The sequence below is a fragment of the Sminthopsis crassicaudata genome, chromosome 2 (genome assembly GCF_048593235.1).
Source record: "Sminthopsis crassicaudata isolate SCR6 chromosome 2, ASM4859323v1, whole genome shotgun sequence".
Taxonomy (NCBI): Eukaryota; Metazoa; Chordata; class Mammalia; order Dasyuromorphia; family Dasyuridae; genus Sminthopsis; species Sminthopsis crassicaudata.
The window spans coordinates 407,024,166-407,041,987 of record NC_133618.1 but is presented as its reverse complement, the minus strand read 5'-3'; the positions used below and the strand labels follow the sequence as shown (position 1 = coordinate 407,041,987).

The 17,822-nt window shown below is 37.6% G+C and overlaps 1 protein-coding gene across 1 annotated transcript in view; it reads left to right on the top strand.

Annotated features, from left to right (window-relative positions):
• Positions 1-475: 475 nt before the first annotated feature.
• Positions 476-17,822, top strand: part of ADAM19 (ADAM metallopeptidase domain 19) — a 123,712-nt gene continuing 106,365 nt past the window's right edge. The window contains exons 1-2 of the mRNA XM_074291925.1: positions 476-660; positions 3,421-3,503. Coding sequence (XP_074148026.1) covers positions 537-660; positions 3,421-3,503 — 207 coding nt within the window. The 5' untranslated portion in view covers positions 476-536. The remainder of the gene's footprint in view (positions 661-3,420; positions 3,504-17,822) is intronic.

The window sequence follows — 17,822 nt, the reverse complement described above, 5'->3', positions numbered from 1 at the left end:
ACAGTGGTTTCCTCAATTCTGTATTTTTGAAATAAATTTTAAAAAATACAAACATAAATGGAGAACTGTATTTATTTCTTATAAATTCCATCCTATTCCAATGGATTCATCTTTGAGCATGTTGATTCTGTCCTCCATTGTTAGGGTTTTTCCCCCCATGTTCAAAGTTCTTATCTAAGTCAGTGATAAAATGTTGAACAGCCAGGGACTAAGGATAGATCTCTTGGGCACTTGACTGGAGACCTTCCTGAAAGTAGTCTATTCTTTGCATCCGGTCATTAAGCTAATTCCCACATGTGCCTCTTTCACCTTTAGGTCTCTGTCCTTCCCTTCCCATCACACCTGCTTGAACTGCAGCTCCTCCCTTCCAGGGCTCAATTTCCCCTACAATATCTCTGACTGGTTGGATGTCTAGATCCTGCTGAATTGAATTGGGGGTGGAGCATCGCAGCTGTGAAAGGAAGGCAGCAGCAGGGGGAAGGCAGAGAGCTAGGAGCAGCGGAGGAGGGGAGAAGCAGCCACTTCAGTCAGAATGGATGTGGCTCTGTGAAGGCTTAGGAGAAGCCATGCTGGGGGTCGCAGGGAGACACTGGCTTTGCTTTCTCTTCTTTTCACTGCCTGTCCTAGAGCTGCTGGCGGCTCAGGATCCGAGATGGAGAAGTAAGTCTCTCTCTCTCTCTCTCTCTCTCTCTCTCTCTCTCTCTCTCTCTCTCTCTCTCTCTCTCTCTCTCTCTCTCTCTCTCTCTCTCTCTCTCTCTCTCTCTCTCGTAGGGCAGGGCTTTAAAAAAAAAAAAGCTGGAGTACTGATTAGGGGGGAACCTGGAGAAATCCTCTTAGTCCCCAAAATGTGGGTAGAAGTGCGGGGGATTGGGTGGTGGCTTGGATCAAGAAGGGAAAAAAAAAATCCCTCACTCTGCCCTCTGATTGGGAACTTTCCTCGGGATGCCCGGGTTCGCCCTGTGGGTGGCTCCTCTGCTAGATCCCCCACTACGGGCTAGGCACGGCTCGGCTTTGTTCAGTTGTCTTGCGCTGGCTCGCTAGCAAGGCTGCCTCTTCTGCAGAGGGACTGGACAGAGAGAAGGATAAACAAACACCCTCTTCCTCGGGTCACCGCCAGCCCAGAGCATCCATATCCTCGTTCACCCGGGATTTCGTGAGGGAGGCTGAGCTTTGGCTTCCAGAGCTTATGCTGAGGACATCTTCAGCGCCCGGCACAGTGTTAGACACACAGGAGGCTTTGGGGCAGTCCAGGCAGACTGTACTTACCTCGAGTTCTCTTCGGGGACGAGCAGTCTCCACTCTAACACTAATATCCCCCGGATACGCCCAATATTCTATCGGCTCCTGAAATAATCATGCTCTAAGAGTCTCCTCAGGTCCGTCATTCTACGCTTATAGTTCCAACACTCTATTCTAAGGTTCTTTTAAAACTCAGTCATTGTATGCTCTAAGATCTTTTCTAACGCTAAAAGATGTTCTATGCAATAAGATCCGTTCATGTTCTGACATACCATGTTTCAAAGTCTCTTTTCGTTCCAATATTCTGTGGTTTAAAGTCTCTTAACAGCTCTGTCATTCTATGTTCTATGGTCCTAGGTGGGGAACTCACTGTACTCATTCATTACAACCTTAAGAAATTATGGTCCCGATCCGAGATTGGAAGGCTTGGCTGGCTTCCCCGACTTAAGATAATTGATAAGCTCCAAACCTTTCTCTGGAAAGGGGGTTGAGTTCAGAAACCTAATTCTTAGAGGAGTTGATCTGAGCTGAGTCAGGCTGATACTGTCCTGGGACTTTGTTGGCGCCTCAGTCCACCAGAGGAGGTTTGGAAGGGAGCAGTCGAATCTGTTTTCATGTTTATGGAGTGGTCACAGTCCTGGAAGCTGAACAGAGCATTCCCGGCAGGAGCTATGCCCTAGACAAGCTGATAAATATAGAGTTGACAGACATAGGTCCTCAGCATTTCAATTTTGTCTCTATTCCCTCTGCTTATCTGCCATCCTTCCCCACAACACATAGATTTTTCCATTCTGGAATGTCTGAGATAAAAGGGAATTTTTTTTTTTTTTGAGGGATGCTCTAGGGAGAATGAACTCATGTTCCTCATCCTTCAAAGGTTAGGTGGCCTTTCTGCAAATCATGGGGTGGGGGAGTGTATATCTGAGTAGAAAACTATTCCTGCCTTCCTGATTATGAAGGCTATGCCCTGTAAATGCTGAGCATTTATAATACAGAGAAGGAAAAACCTTTTTCTTCACCTCCTTTAATGACCACTAAGTGAAGCTGTCTGGGGTCCATAATCCTTTAAAAGGATGTCTTTAAAATGAGCATTACCATTCAATTCACTAAGTATTTCCTGTCTGGATAATGTATAGGAACTGTGTGAAGTAAAGTCAAGTGGAAAACAAAGCACAATTCCTACTCTTTTAAATATGTAATTTAATTGGTGAGTCTGCAAGACTCCAGTTCATGGAACAATAAAAGGTAGCGGTTGTATGTAAGAATGTAGCATCTTCAATAAAAAAAGTAAGCTCCTTGAGGACACAGACCACATTTTTGTCTTAATAACTAACTCAGTCCCTTTATGTAGAGTAGATGCTTAATAGATGCTTACTTCATAACTTTAGAGTTGAAAGAGATCTCAGAATTTCAATCTCCCTCATTTTACATATAAGCAAACTGAGGCAGAGAAGTTTAATGACTTGTCTAAGGTTACACAGGTAAGTAAAAAACAGAACAGGGACTTGAATGGACATTTTGTATGGGCTCCTCCCCCTCCTTTTATCCTCCATAGTGTTCTACACTTATGTCTCATCTTGGCCTAGATGCTATAGCAACAGAACACCAGATCTGGAGAGTTTTAATTGAGCCGAAAAGTATGCCAAAATGGGCTCTAGGATTCACATGAATTTATTTGAAGAAATGAGCCTTATCGGAATTGAACGTTCTTGTCCAGTTCAGAAGGATAGCTTCAAAGCTAAATCACACCATTTCCTTCAATTTGGGCTTTTATGAGGGTATATACTGTTTTACAAGATACTTCGAGTGTTGTCCACACAGGTGGAAACATTCATTACCTTAATTATGTCACTGTCTTTATTGACCTGTCTATGATTTTAAAGTCTAGTTCATGCTAAACTAGGTAATCTCCTTTAGCTCCCCAATTGTTTACAATTCTTTGATAAAGAATAATTTATTGTGAAAGATAGCAATGGTTTCAATAAGTGAAATGAAAGTGTTTGCCATAGTTGTTACAGAATCACAGATTTGGACCTAAAACAGAAATTGGTAATCATTTTGGGTTTTCATAAGTATAAAAGAGAGAGTTAATTCGAACCCAGGTCTTGCCATTGTGGCATTTTCTTTGACCTACTGTGGATGCCCAGGCTTTCATTGACGTTTGTACTATTTATTCTGCAGGAGGAGAAAGTGAAGCAAATCCCTTGCTACAGCATGAACTGATAATACCTCAGTGGAGAATAGAGAGCCCAGGAAGAGAGAAGGTGAGACTCAAGAGGCAATTTACTCAGTTGCTAGCATTGTATGAATTTACTGAAATTAGTATCTGAATGCATTTTCTTTTTAATGGCATGCCCTCTGTTAATTGAATAATGATGAAAGCAAATTGAATAAAGCCAGTTTTAAGTTATCAAATCTGCAATCAGAAGAAGTTAACCCACAACCACTACAGTCATTTCTATAAACAATCCTACTTCCTCTTTCCTAGGTTGATCCCAGCTCTCAGGTCATTGAGGAATGCTAGTGCCCTCTGTTGTCCGATTCTGCCTAACGAATCTGGGAATCAGCCTAGTTCAATCACTGCTTTTTTTTTTTTTTTTTTTTTTTTTTTTTTTTTTTTTTAATGGACAAAGGGTTTAGAAACTTATAATACAGGCACCCAGTCTCTTTACTTCACAGATGAGAAAACTGAGGCCTGGAGAAGTTTAAGTGACTTGTCCAGAGCTGGGATTTGAACTCAACTCTTTCGACTCTAAATGGAGACTTTTTTCCATTATGTACCACTAAATGAAGTCAGGTCTGGAAAGAACCATAGCCACTGTTTAATAATGTTCAGTAAGACCCTAAGCAGTGGTTGGTTGGGAGTAATGATAGTCATCAATATGAGAATAAGGAGAGAGGGGCAATTTTTCTTTCCTTCCCACCTTCTACTCATAAGCACAATATAAATGCTTAAAAACTCTTCCTTTCTTCCTTCCTTCCTGCCTGCCTTCCTTCCTTCCTTCTTCCTCTCTTTCCTCTCTTTCTTCCTCTTTTCCTTTCTGCTTTCCTTCTTTCTTTCCTTATCTCATTGGAAAATGAAAAAAAGAAAAACAACATATATACATAATAAAACAAAACAAATTCCCACATTGTCTAGGTCCAAAAATATAAGTCTCATTCTCTGTCTTGAGCCTGTCACCTCTTTGTCAGGAGGTATATTCAACATTGATCCCATGATACAGTGGTTGGTTATTGTGTTGATCAGAATTCTCAAGTCAATTTAAAGTTGCTTTCACAGTGTTGTGCCGTTGTACAAAAATTGTTTTCCTGGTTCTGCTCAATTCATTCTGCCTGTTAATACAAGCCTCCCTCAAACCTGTGGGGACCCTAAGCATTTGACTTAACTTTCCTAATTATAAAATGAGGGAGTTGGATTGGATGATGCCCTGTAAAGCCTCTCTTTAACTTTAAAACTCTGAAATTTTTTGATCTGATTCTTACCTAGTACAATGACCAGACCTCTGTTTACTTTGTTTACTCTGTTTGCCATTCTTTCATCCTCCCTCTCCCTTCCTCAATCACTTTGAGGTCAAAGTTCATGATCTCATTCCTTTGAAGTTTTCAGACATTGTTGACCCCTGCTCCCATCCTCCATCCCCCTTCGAATCCAAATCCTGGCCCCGTTTCTTCTTACCTTGAACATGATCCTTCGTAATTCAGTCTCCCTTGTCTAGGCTCTGGTCTCCTCATATGTTCAGTGGAGGGCTTACACAAGATATTTAATATTGTGGCCAGCTCTAAATCTTCTTATCCTATTTATGTTTTTCATTGAGGTTTTTCTGGATACAACAATCCCTGAGGGTATGTGTGTGATGGGAGGTGTTATCTAGACCTGTGAGCTCATTGCCACTGGGAATTTCTGGAATAGAAATTGTACCCAACAATGCAGATCCGCCTAGGACATGCAGAGGTGAGGAGATTGTGGTTATGTAGATATTATATGAGTCAGAAGATTCTTTGACATTAAAGATCATTAAAGATTTACTATACTATTGTCATCTCCCTACAGATAATATTGCCTACATTTTACAGAGAATTAAACTGAACTCACAGAGGTTCAGTGACTTTAATTAATGTCGGAGGAAAAATTCAAATCTAGATCTCGAGTTCTTAAAAACTGTACAAGTAAGATACAAGATCAGTCAAACTCTATAATGTCAGAAGGCTTTGAATAAACATCTCCAGTAATAGGCTATCTGCTTCCTAGAATCAACCTTGATATAGAGAGACCCTTCACCAATAAGTTAACATCAATGCAAAGGTAGCCTAAGGTAAAAATTATATTGTAACATATGTCCCAGGATTCAGAAATCAGACACCAAAGACTTGGGATTACATCAAACACACATTGTTATTGTTCAGTGTGTCTGACTCTTTATGACCCCATTTGGGTTTTCTTGACAAAGATACTGGAGTGGTTTGCCATTTTGTTTTCCAGCTTATTTTAGGAACACGGAGGCAAACAGGATTAAGTGACTTGCTCAGGTCACACAGCTATTAAGTATGTAAGGCCAGATTTGAACTCAAAAAGATGAATCTGACTCCAGACTCAGTATTGTATTTACTGAGCCACCCAGCTATCCCCCAAAGCCTCATACTTACATACAATAACTATTTCCTCTGAAATGTGCTGGATATTATGAACACCAAACTATGTCATAAACAATTGAAATTGCAATTTAATAGACAAAAATGGCTATCTTATTGATATGAATGGCATTTCTGAATCAACTTCTTGTTAAAAAGTCAGATCACCAACATACTAAAGCAAAGATCATAATCAACACCAAAGGGGAAGAAAGATTAAATACAAAAAGATCTCCTAGCTGTAGCAACTTTAGTTTGATTTGTTCAAATAAATTAAAAGTGTCCCCAAATAAAAATTGAATATAACAGCAACCATTGACACAAATGATCACAGTTTCCTAAGGAAGTTTTACTGATGTACATCAGCTGTCAGGACAAGAAGAACAAAAAAAGCCAGACTCATTACAGCTAGTAAATACTTGATCACCTCAACAAGCTGAAAGGAAGATGATGTAACATAATAGAAAGAGTCTTTGTCAAATAAGAGTGTTGATTTCTGAGATCCCTTTTAGCTCTAAGCCTGAGAGCCATAAAAATCTATGGGCAGCCAAGAGAAATACTGTTTTAGAACATAAACTTGTTTGTAAAATTTTATAGAGGGCAAGAATATAAATGGGGTTACCACATAAAATAGTGGAGAGGAAAATGAATCTATAGAAAACTTGGTTAGAGAAGCAACTAAGCAGAATTATCCCAAGAGTGTGAAGGATGAAATGGGAAGAATGATGACAAAACAGACAGAAAATGGGGAGGAGGGAAGTCTGTAAATATTTTTATACTAATCTCTTATAAAAAATGAAGCATTTATTGAACATTTATTATGTGGCAGATAGTGTACTGGGTATCATATGCAAATGCCAAATGTTCACTTAATAAGTAAATATAGAATGTGTTAAAAAAAAATAGGCATTAAAAACTGGGTTAATCAATTGAAAGAACTGTCATCTGATCTGGACTCCGAAGAAAACTAGGATTATAAGAGATGGAGGTAAGAAGAGAGAGATTCCCCTATATCAGGAGCAGCCCAAAGACAGTCAGGAGAGAGAATTTTGTATATAGCTGATTTGACTGGAACATAAGAGTATGTGAAGGAGAATAATGTGTAATCATCCTGAAGAGAGTGACTGAATCCAGATTGCAAAGAAATGTTTGAAATTTAACCTAGAAGTAAGAGAGAGCTATCAGAGCTGCTTGAGAAGGAGAGTGTTGTGCTCCAACTATACTTCAGAAATAACATTTTCTGCTAGTTGTGAAAACGAATTAAAGATGGTAGAGACTAGAGGCATTTTTAGGAAGCTTTTGCAGGTGGTTTAAGCAGGAGGCAGGTCCAAGACTAAAGTGTTTTGTGGTTGTGAGTAATAAGAAGAGGCCAGATGTGAGAGCATTGAGGAGATGGAAACAGTAAGATTTAGCAAGCTTTCAGCTTCAAGGGTCAAAGGGAATAATCAGTGATGACTCCTAGGTTGCACACCTAGCTTCCTTGATGGGAAAAAAAGGAATTAAAAGCAGGAGTGGCTTAGTGAGAAAGATAACTAATTCTGCTTTGGATATAATGAATTTGAGATGCCTAGAGAGTACCCAGAGAGAAAGGGTAAACATCTGTTTCAAACACTTCAGGAAGGTGAAGAATGGGGATAAGTAAAAAACCATTGGATTTGGAAATTAGGATCATTAGTAATCTTACAAAGAATGTGCTAGAACAAGTTTAGCCCTAAAGGAGAAACATGAGAAGATACTTCTCTGTTTTCCTCTGGAAAGATGAAGGGTAATGCTTCATGGGTATGGAGCATTGTATATGTTGGCAGATTTTTTTTGATATATTGATCAGTTTTGCTGATTATTTTCCCTTCCCCTTTTATTCTTTAAAAGCAAATTCTTTGCTATATGAAATGGCTCTCTGGGAGGGAAAATCAGTATTATAGCAATAAATTTTTTTTAAAAGAATAAAGTCAGACACAGGCTTGGTATCTACTACTTCCCATCCCATATTCTACAATCTAGTCTAATTGTCTTTTCTCTGTTCCTCACATGGAATTTCTTCTCCCACTCTGTACGTTGGTTGCCTTCCTCTGTTCATGAAATTCATTCTTTCCTCAGCTCTACCTCAGAGAATCTTTCTTTTCCTTCAAGATTCAGATCAAACACTTGCTTCTATGTGAAACCTTTTCTGTCCCCAACTTCTAGTGCTTTCCTACAAATACCTTATATTTACCTATTTTCTCACCCAATAGAATATAGGTTCTTTGAGAGAAGGGATTGTTTCATTCCTTATATTTGTATCCCCAATGCCTAACAGAGTACGTTGCTGGCACTTAATCAGTGCTTTTTGATTAATTGATTTATCCTTGAAAAAGATATGAGAAAGGAACAGACAGATTTTTGCAAATAATTTATATAGCAGATCTTATCTTTGCCGTAATATAACCACTATGGTTCAGGCCTTCTTCATAACTCTTAGAATGTTGTAACAGTCTCCTAATTGGTTTCCCTTCCTTATATTCACTCCCTTTCTCCAACTCATGCTCGGCACACCTGCCAGTGGGATATTCTTAAAGCATACAGCTGACCATATCCCTTTTCTGCTCATGAAGTTCCACTAGCTCTCTTTTGTGATCTGGCTCTACTCTATCTTCATTATGAAGACTTCATTTCACACTTTCTATGATCTGGAAAAACCAAGCATTTTCCTGTCCTGCACACACAAAAAATTCCATCTTCCCACTCTTGTGTCATTAGGGCTGTCCCTGATGACTAGAAGTGCTCCCTTCTTACCTGCTCCTTGGAGTCTCTAGCTTCTTCTCAAGCTTATTTCAAGCTCAATCTCCTGAATGAGAACTTTCCTAATCCTGGAAGCCAGTGGTAACTTTCTCCTCTCCAAATTCTGTTGTATTAATTACATATCAAATTTCATTTGCCTATAGGTACATTTTATTTTGCCTTTTAGTCTGTAAGCTTCTTAAGGGCAGGGCTGTTTTACCTTTGTCTTTATTTCCCCCATGCCTAGCTCAGGAGTGAGCTTGTAATAGGCACTTGGGACACATTAAGTGATTGGGTAAACCCCTTGTGTAGGAATTAATGGGAGGACAAGGGCAAGTATCACAAGGATGAGATGATATAGTTGCTTTGTGAGGTGCGCTGATGGCATAAGTATTTATTTCCACTAGCTCATGGAACTACTAGTGTCTTCTGGAGCTGTCCTGCTTTTACCATCATAAGCCATTAATGAAAATAATGGTGGAAGTTTCAGGCCATGTAGGAGAGAGATAAGCAGAGGGAGGAATATTTGAGTAGGCCCACATAACTTGTTTTGGAATGAGTGAAGCCTTTTGGTGACTTTGAGTAATAATAATATTAAAAGTGACATTTATGTAGTGTTTTAAGGTTTGCAAAGTGTTATATATATATGATCCTCAACAATAATTCTACAAAATAGATACTACAAGGTTTATTATTTCTATTTTGTGGACACAAAGAATCTGATTCTCAGAGCTGGTAAGCACCTTTCCCCTAGTCACAAGCTACTATTTTGAGGTAGGTCTTCTGGATGTGGGGTCCTTCATTGTCTATTATACCCAATTGTTTGCTATACTATATCTAATATACTATCTACCTTTCTTCCATGTAGACACAGATATAGTAGCCTATTTTGTCTTTGTTGTTTTTAAAAATAAGTTGCTTAAATACTAATTTTTATTCTAGTCAGTCCCAAATATAAACCTACTTCAATCAAAAAAGTCTCCTTGTAACAAAGACAAAGAGTTCATCAAAGCCAACCTACACAGTGACTATATTTAACAGTTTGTGCTATATGCTATAATTATAATCCTCCCCCTGCCAATTTTCAATACAAAAAGACAGGGATACTTTTATACATTTTTTCTGTTCAAGATTGATCTGTACAATTGCTCAGCATTTGATTTCACTGAAAAGTTCTTTTCATTTCCATTATTATAATGATTGTACCTTCTCCCTATTGCTTTCCCCCTCCTTATTTGGTTTAAGCAGTCTGTTCTCCCTCACCTTGTAACTTTCAATTACTCGTGTGTGTGTGTGTGTGTGTGTGTGTGTGTGTGTGTGTATGCATGTATACACTTTGTGAATTTTATGAGACAAATAGAAAAGTCCAAGACTAGCTTTCTTTTATCACATGGCACACTTTTGGGCCATTTCTTAACACTGGCTCCATAACTGGCCCGCTAACTGTGTGATCATGAAGAGAATCTCTTAGCTTCCCTGGGCTTCAGTTTCCTCCACTATAAATAAAGGATACAGTTATCTAGTTGTGCTTCTATGAAGATATCTCGAACATTTGGTCTGTTAAGTGAATGCAAATTCCTTCTAATATTAGTACAAGCCAAACAAGATTAGGGAAGAATCTTAAACTATCCAAGTTTAATTTAGCATTCTTTTAAGTACCTGCTAAGCACAAATTGTGGCCTGTGCTAAGAGCTAGAGGCACAAAGGTGAATAAGGAAGTAATTCCTACCCTCAAGGAGCTTACATTCTGGGGGGCAGGCAAAGGCAGATAATGACATGTACACAGTATAATTCAGTAGGGCGATGGTACAAAGGAGAGATCCAAGCATAGTATTATAGGAAAATATGAAGCAGTGAAAATGCTTTTAGTTGGGGGAGGGTTGTTGAATGAATTCAGGAAAAGTTTAATGAAAGAAATGACATCTGAACAGACTTTGAAAGAAGAGACAAATTTTAACAGGCAGAGATGAAGAAAGCACCTAGTCTCTGTCCTGAAGAACCTTGTAGGCCAGTAAATAGATGAGATTCATTATACCCGAGATGGAGAAACTGAAAATAGCTTTAGAAAATGTTATTGTAACTGATGACTACCAGATAGTAATCTATCACTGAGCTAAGTTAGGAATGTGCATTGAATATTGGAGGGATTTTTTTTTTTTTTCTGTAGACTCTTCCCTGAAGACTCACTGGGTGTTTCTGTAGTCAAATAGCTAGCAGAGTAACTAAATTACTAAGGAAAGGGAATTATAAATAAAACAGAAAATGTTATTCTGTCTTTCTACCAAATTGTTGCATGTCCAAATGAGGAATATTGTGTTTTGCAAATGACAATGGGTACAACTTGATATGACTTTTCATCAAATCTTGTGCTATAAATAAGATCTTATTATATCTAATTCAACAAGAACAGGAAAAAAAAAGACTTTTAAACAAAAGTAATTGAAGTCTTGGGAGATGAATTCTTTGAAGGCAGGGAATGAGTCTTTTCTGTCTTTATATATTCTCCACAGGACTTGGCAAGTACTCAAGTACTTAGCAAGTAATAATAATAACTAACATTTATGTAGTGCTTAACTTACAATGTGCAAAGAACTGTGCTGAGGGTTTTGCAATTATTTTCTCATTTGATACTCACCACAAGCCTTAGAAAGTTGTTTAGTTGTTTTGCTTGAGGTATCCCTGGTGTATTAGGAATGCCCTATTTGGATTTAATTTTAAGGACATTTTCAAAAGTTAAAAAGAACTGATTTTTAAATGAGTTGCTTTTCTTTGGGAATTATCTATATCATCCCTCCATGAGTGAGGATATTCCTTTGATTTGTTTGTAACATTTTATAGTAGGGTGATGCTATTTAACAGAGAGTTTATTACAGCCCTATTTTTACTTATCCATACTGAAGCCCCATCTGTTCTATTTGTGGGCCCCTGAGATACCTTTCAAAGTCTGTAGAAAGTTGGGGCTTTGACTGTTTTTAACAATGAGGTGATTCAAGTTAATTCCAATAGACTTGTGATGGCAATGCATTCAGAGAGATAATTATGAAGACTGAATAAAGTCTTATTTTCATTCATTCATTTAATTATTTAGCATAGTATTTTCACCTTTGTTGTTTGTTTTCATGGTTTTTTTTCTTTCTTGTTTTTTTTTCCCCTTTTGATCTGATTTTTTTTGCAGCATGACAAATATGTTTAGAAAAATTGCACATTTAATCTATATCAGATCGCTTACTGTTTTGGGGAGGGGGGAGCGAGGTGGAGAAGAAGAAAAATTTGAAACACAAGGTTTTGTCAAGGTGAATTTGAAAACTATTTTTGCATGTATTTGGAAAAATAAAATATTATTAAAATTTAAGAAAAGAAAAAGAAAGTTGATCCTGTGTAGATAGCATAGTTTGCCTGTGCGAGCAGAATAACCAACATGGGCACAGGGACTGAGAGGTGATAGCAGAGATCACTTGAACTAGTAAATATGTCTTCACTTGGGGAGAGTTAAGCAACCAATTTTAGCAGCTTTCTTGTTTTCTAAGGCTGAAATTCTTCTCCTTGTGATTAGGTAACAGAAGAGTTTAAGCAATGTACCTTGTTGTCATTTCTCAAGAGCTTTGGGTCAGAACATTCAGATCTCAGAAGATCCTTGTTCTGGGGCTCTTAGGGAAGTGGAATTTGGGGGAGTAGGGTAGTGATAGGAGAAAAAGAGAGCCCAAACTGTCATTGATGAGATTTGGAAAGGAGATAGCTTAAGATCAAAAATACCAACAGGAAATTCCTTTTTTGGGAGAGACTGAAGGAGATAACAATAGAGAATTTTTGTCTTATTTACAACAACAGAGAATTCTTGTATTATTGACAAATATCTCGGCAACCTCTTGATGACATCTCTGTGCAAACATTGTTTTGATGACTCTAGTCATCATGTATGTATATAAGGAAGGCTAAAAATGAAATCTCGGCATTTGGTATATACCAGCCAAATTCCCGTCAACTGACGTCCCCCTTGTCAGGCATTTTGGGACTTCCTGAAGGCCAAATGCCTGTCTATCCCTTTACTATCAATAAAGACTTTGTTTCCATACAGCATTAAGTAGCAAATTCTTTTGCTGCCCACCCCGCCCTTGGTTACTTTGGGGAAGGAAGGAGAGAGAGAAAAGGAACTGACCCATCTCTGTTTAGAACCTCAGTTTACTCCTCATTATCCTGACAGCATAGTTGGAAATGAAACTCAAACTAAGAGAAGCAAGGAGCTTCATTTGACTTCTGATTTGGCAGGAATCTCCTGGGGCTTCAAGAAACCTTGACAGATCACCTATTGGGCTGGTCCTGACTAAGCAAGATCATGCTAAAAACATTCTAGATCCCCTCTGTTTTGTAGATTTTGAGAGAGCTCGGTATTTGATAATCCTTTGAAATGAATATTTCTCTTACCTTTGTCCTCTTCATACTCTATGTTATATTTATTTATATATTGTATATAGTCTTCTGGGCAGTCTGTGAGCTCCTAGTGAGCTGTTCATTTTTAGATCTTTATTTTGGCAAGACTTGCCATGTAGTATGACTGTAATGTTTATTGAATTGGAGATGACTTTTTAGAGGGATTAACAATACTTATAGTTAGGAAGTTTTGCTTCATATCTAATTTAGGTCACTCAAATTTCAGTTCTGATCGGCTCTTCTTCAGTAGATATTGATAACAGGAGAATATCACTCAGATATTTGAGGACATTAGTAAATTGTCCTTTGTCTAGCAATAATAAAAACAAAAATACTTTGCAATTATATGCATTTCAGTTCACATTGACTTTGATCATTGCTACAGAAAAAGTCCTTTGAATCATAGTAATAAAATATCGTCCTGGCAGGCCCCTTTGACATTTTTCAATTTAAACCATTCATTTAACAAAGAAGAAAATTGGAGTTAAAAGAGGAAAAGTGACTTTTATTGATATGTTGTAAGTTCTTCAAAGACAGAGAGCCATGTGTTATTCAAATCTTTTTGAAATATAGCTTGGATAAAGTAGGGCTTTTTCTGTTTGTGACCTCTTTTTGCCTATATACCCATATCCAATTATATAAATGGTCATAATTTTGTGACCTCCACATTCAGTTATGAGTCCCCATATGGGATTGTGAACTACATTTTAAGGATGGATCATTGTACTTGGTGTCAAGAAGACTTGAGTTCAAGTACCACCCCAGATGTGTGACCCTAGACAAGTCATTTAATTTCTCTGCATCGAGAAGGCAGGATAGAAGGGCAGCAAATACAGAGTCCAACTGTAAAGGGGGAAAAATTATAAAGAATAATAGCTTGAGAAATATACCAAAGTCAAAGACAAATTGTTCAGGGTAGAAAATATAAGTAATGGAGAAAGAACCAATAAAGAGGATAAGGTATAAAATTAGAGACAGAGGTAATTATAAAAAAAATGGGGCAACCTTCTGGGAAGACATGGAAGGTTATTGAATCAAGGATACAAATAGAGGAGTTGGCCTTGGCAAGAAGAAGGACCATTTCTTCAGAGAAGTAAAAGAGGAGGAAATGTAAAATGATAAAAGGATTTTGAAGTGTGAAATAATGGAGGATATAGTTTAGAATTTATGACCTGGCTTTTCTCAACAAAGTAGGAGCCAAAGTCTTTTGCTGAAAAGGAAGGGGAGGAGAAGTGAAGAGGCAAAGGAAGGTTAAGGAACAAGAAGATTTAGAAGGCCTCTGCAGGGAATGTTAATAGAGAATTAATCAGGAAGAAGCAAATGTCTATGCAGCAGTGAGGGTCTTGTTGAAATCAGATATGTGAATTTGAAATAAGAATTGGGATAACAATAAGACTTTTTCTAAGGTCTTTAGCAACACGGGAGCAAGAGTACAGAGAGGTAGCTAGGTGAGATGCAAGGACAGTAATTTGTGATCAGATGCTATGTGAAGTGAGAAGAACCAAGAGAACATTGATAGCATAGTAACAACAAGATTATGTGGTATCAATTGTGATGGACTTGTCTCTTTTCAATAGTGAGGTGATTTAAGGCAATTACAATAGATTTGTGATGGAAAGTGCTATCTGCATCCAGAGAGAGAACTATAAAGACTGAATATGGATCAAAGCATGGTGCTTTCACCTTTTGTTGTTGTTGTTTGTTTGTTTGCTTGTTTTTTCCCTTTTTATCTGATTTTTCTTGTGCAGCATTATGAATATGAAAATATGTTTAGAAGAATTGTACACATTTAATATATATTGGATTGCTTGCTGTCTTGGGGAAGGGGAAGAGTAGGAGAGAGAAAATTTGGAACACAAGGTTTACAGTTGAAAGCTGTCTGCGTGTATTTGGAAAAATAGAATACTATTATTAATACGGTTTCAGAAGATACAATTGAAAAGAAAAGATAGAATAGGATAGAGGGATGTGTGTGTATGTGTGTGTGTTTATATGAATTTTGTAGGTATGAGAGAGTGAAGTGTGCTAAAAGAATTAGGTTTTAAGAATTATCATAGATATTAGCAGAGGTTTTTGCCATTTGCAAGATAGAGGAAATATCAGTTGATTGGGATCTAGAACATCTAGCTGCCTTGGATAAATTCATGTTGTCAGGTCCAGATGGAGTACATCTCATGGAATCCCCAAACCCTGACAGATATGATTGCTGAATCATTGAAAATTCATAGGAGATGGGAGAGTTACAGTGGGCTGGAGAAGAACAAATGTTATTCTGACTTTCAAAAGAAGGAAGAACATATTCAGCAAAATTTAGCCAATGAGTCTGATATCATGGCAAAACTATAAAATGTATTATTAAAGGGTAGTTTGTGAATATCGAGAAAACAAAAGAAAGAGACAACATGATTTCATCCAGAATAGATCATGTCATTTTGAACTCATTTGATTTTGATAGGATTGCTAGACTGGTAGAAGAGGGGAATATGTGGGTAGATACAAATTATCTGGCTTTTGGTCATACAACTTGACAAAATTGGACCTTCATGGGAAGTAAAGAGAGGAAGGTAATTGTAGGATTATAGCTTTAGGACACATCAGTCTCTTAAAAGACAAGGTTAAAAGATGGAGTGGATAATAGTACAACTAAGAGGATTCAGGATTGGTTAAATATCCAGAACCAAATAATCATTAATGCTTTTATATTTTAAAAAAAACATAAGGGTCTTTAGTGGAGTATTCTAGGAATCCATCCTCAAATCTGGCTGTTAAACCAGTTTTTTTTTTATTTGTGATTTGGATAAAGGCATAAATGGCATATTTAAAGAATGTCAAATGATCCAAAGTTGGTAGGGAAGGCTAATAGACAGGATGATAGAATCCAGATCCAACAAGATATTGACAGGCTAAGATGATGAACAAAATCTAATAAGATTAAATTTAATTAGGATAAACTTGCAGTTGGGTTATAAGCCATCTTCACAAATCTAAGATGAGGAAGTGTTGGCTAGGTAGAAGTTTGTTTTTAATGGATTACAAAATCAGAAAATCACAAAATGAGAGGATTTGGGAATTGAAAGATACCAATGAATATCTGGTTCATCCTATACAATAAGAGTCAATAAAGTGAAATGGCAGTCAAAACAATTAACTTGGGCAGCATTGAAGAGAGGAATAGTACCTAAAATGAAGGTGGTAATAATAACTCTACTGTAGCCTGCCTAATAAGTCACATCTGGAAGAAAATAAGTTTTAAAAATCTAGGGAAAGGATAACTGATAATGAAGAGCCTCAAAATCCTAGCACATGAACATCAGATGAAGAACCTGAGAAGGTTTTGCCCAGAGAAAAGAATACTGGGAAGGTTTTGCCCAGAGAAAAGAATACTTGGAATGGAGAGCTAGAGTGAAGGAGGATGTGATAGTTGTTTTCACACTTGAAAATTGATTGTGGATTAAATTGGTTCTATTTGGTCCCAGAAAGAAATTAGAATCAATTAGAGAGAAATAAAATGGGCTGCCTCTGAAAATGTTGAGTTTCAGGGTAAAAACATTGGAAATTGAGGGGATGCCTATCAATTGGAGAATGGCGCAATAAATTATGATGTGTGTTTATGATGGAATATTATTGTTCTATGAGAAATGATGAGCAGGATACTCTCAGGAGAGTACTCTATAACTCAAGTAAAGTTAAATGTATTATATACAAAGTAATAGTAGTATTTCTGGATGACCAGCTGTGAATCATTTTGCTATTCTCAGTAATACTCTGAAGGACTTAAGAAAAATCCTATCCATACCCAGAGAAGGAACCGATTTTGCTGAATACAGATTGAAGTGCTGTGTGTGTGTGTGTGTGTGTGTGTGTGTGTGTGTGTGTGTGCGCGCGCGCGCGCGTGTATCTGTTTCTTTCTCTCTCTGTCCCTCTGTCTCTGTCTCTTTCTCTCAGCTTACTTTTTCTTCAGGGTGGGAAATCTATATATTTATGGGCAACTTGACTTTTATGGAAATGTTTTGCATAACTTCATAAGTGGTTCCTTAATTGTAGATTGTAGATAAAGGAGAGAATCTAGGACTCAAAAAATTTAAAAGTAAATGTAAAAAATTTATTTTTGTTTTGACTGTAACTGGGACAAAATACAAAATAAATAAATAAGCAAGCAAAAAAAAAAAGAAAACAAAACAAAATGCTGAGTTTCACCTCAGTAGAGCATTTATGTCAAGCAAATATGGCATGTTCACATGTTAGGGAGGCAAAGGTGAATTAGATGGCCCTTGGGGACCTTTCCAATTCTGAGATGTTGTAATTGTCATAAAGTACAAAGTAGAATAAGATGGAATCCAAGGGAAGACAGGCAAAGTGCTGTGAGAGATTTGAGAAGGGAGAGATCACTTTCATCTGGGGGAGAAGAAACAATCAGGGAAGTTTCATAGAAGGGATGGCATCTTTTGAATTGTGCTTTGGAGAAAAGGAGGGACTTCACCAGATGGAGATGGGGTAGTAGTGGAGATGGAGCTGGAGATGGAGCAATGGGAAGTGGTGGTGGAGTTCCATTCTAACTATGGACTATGGAATAAACCTAGCATTGAGCTAAAGGGGGGGCAGGATAGAAGAGAGGACAGAGAGTGACAGAATAGGTGAAGGGTAGTAGTAAGAAATTAGGCTGAAATGATTGATTGGATCCAGATTGTACAAGACTTTGGATATTGGGTCATATCTGTATTTATTAGACTATGGGAAGACACTGAAAGTTTTTGAGTAATAGAATGATT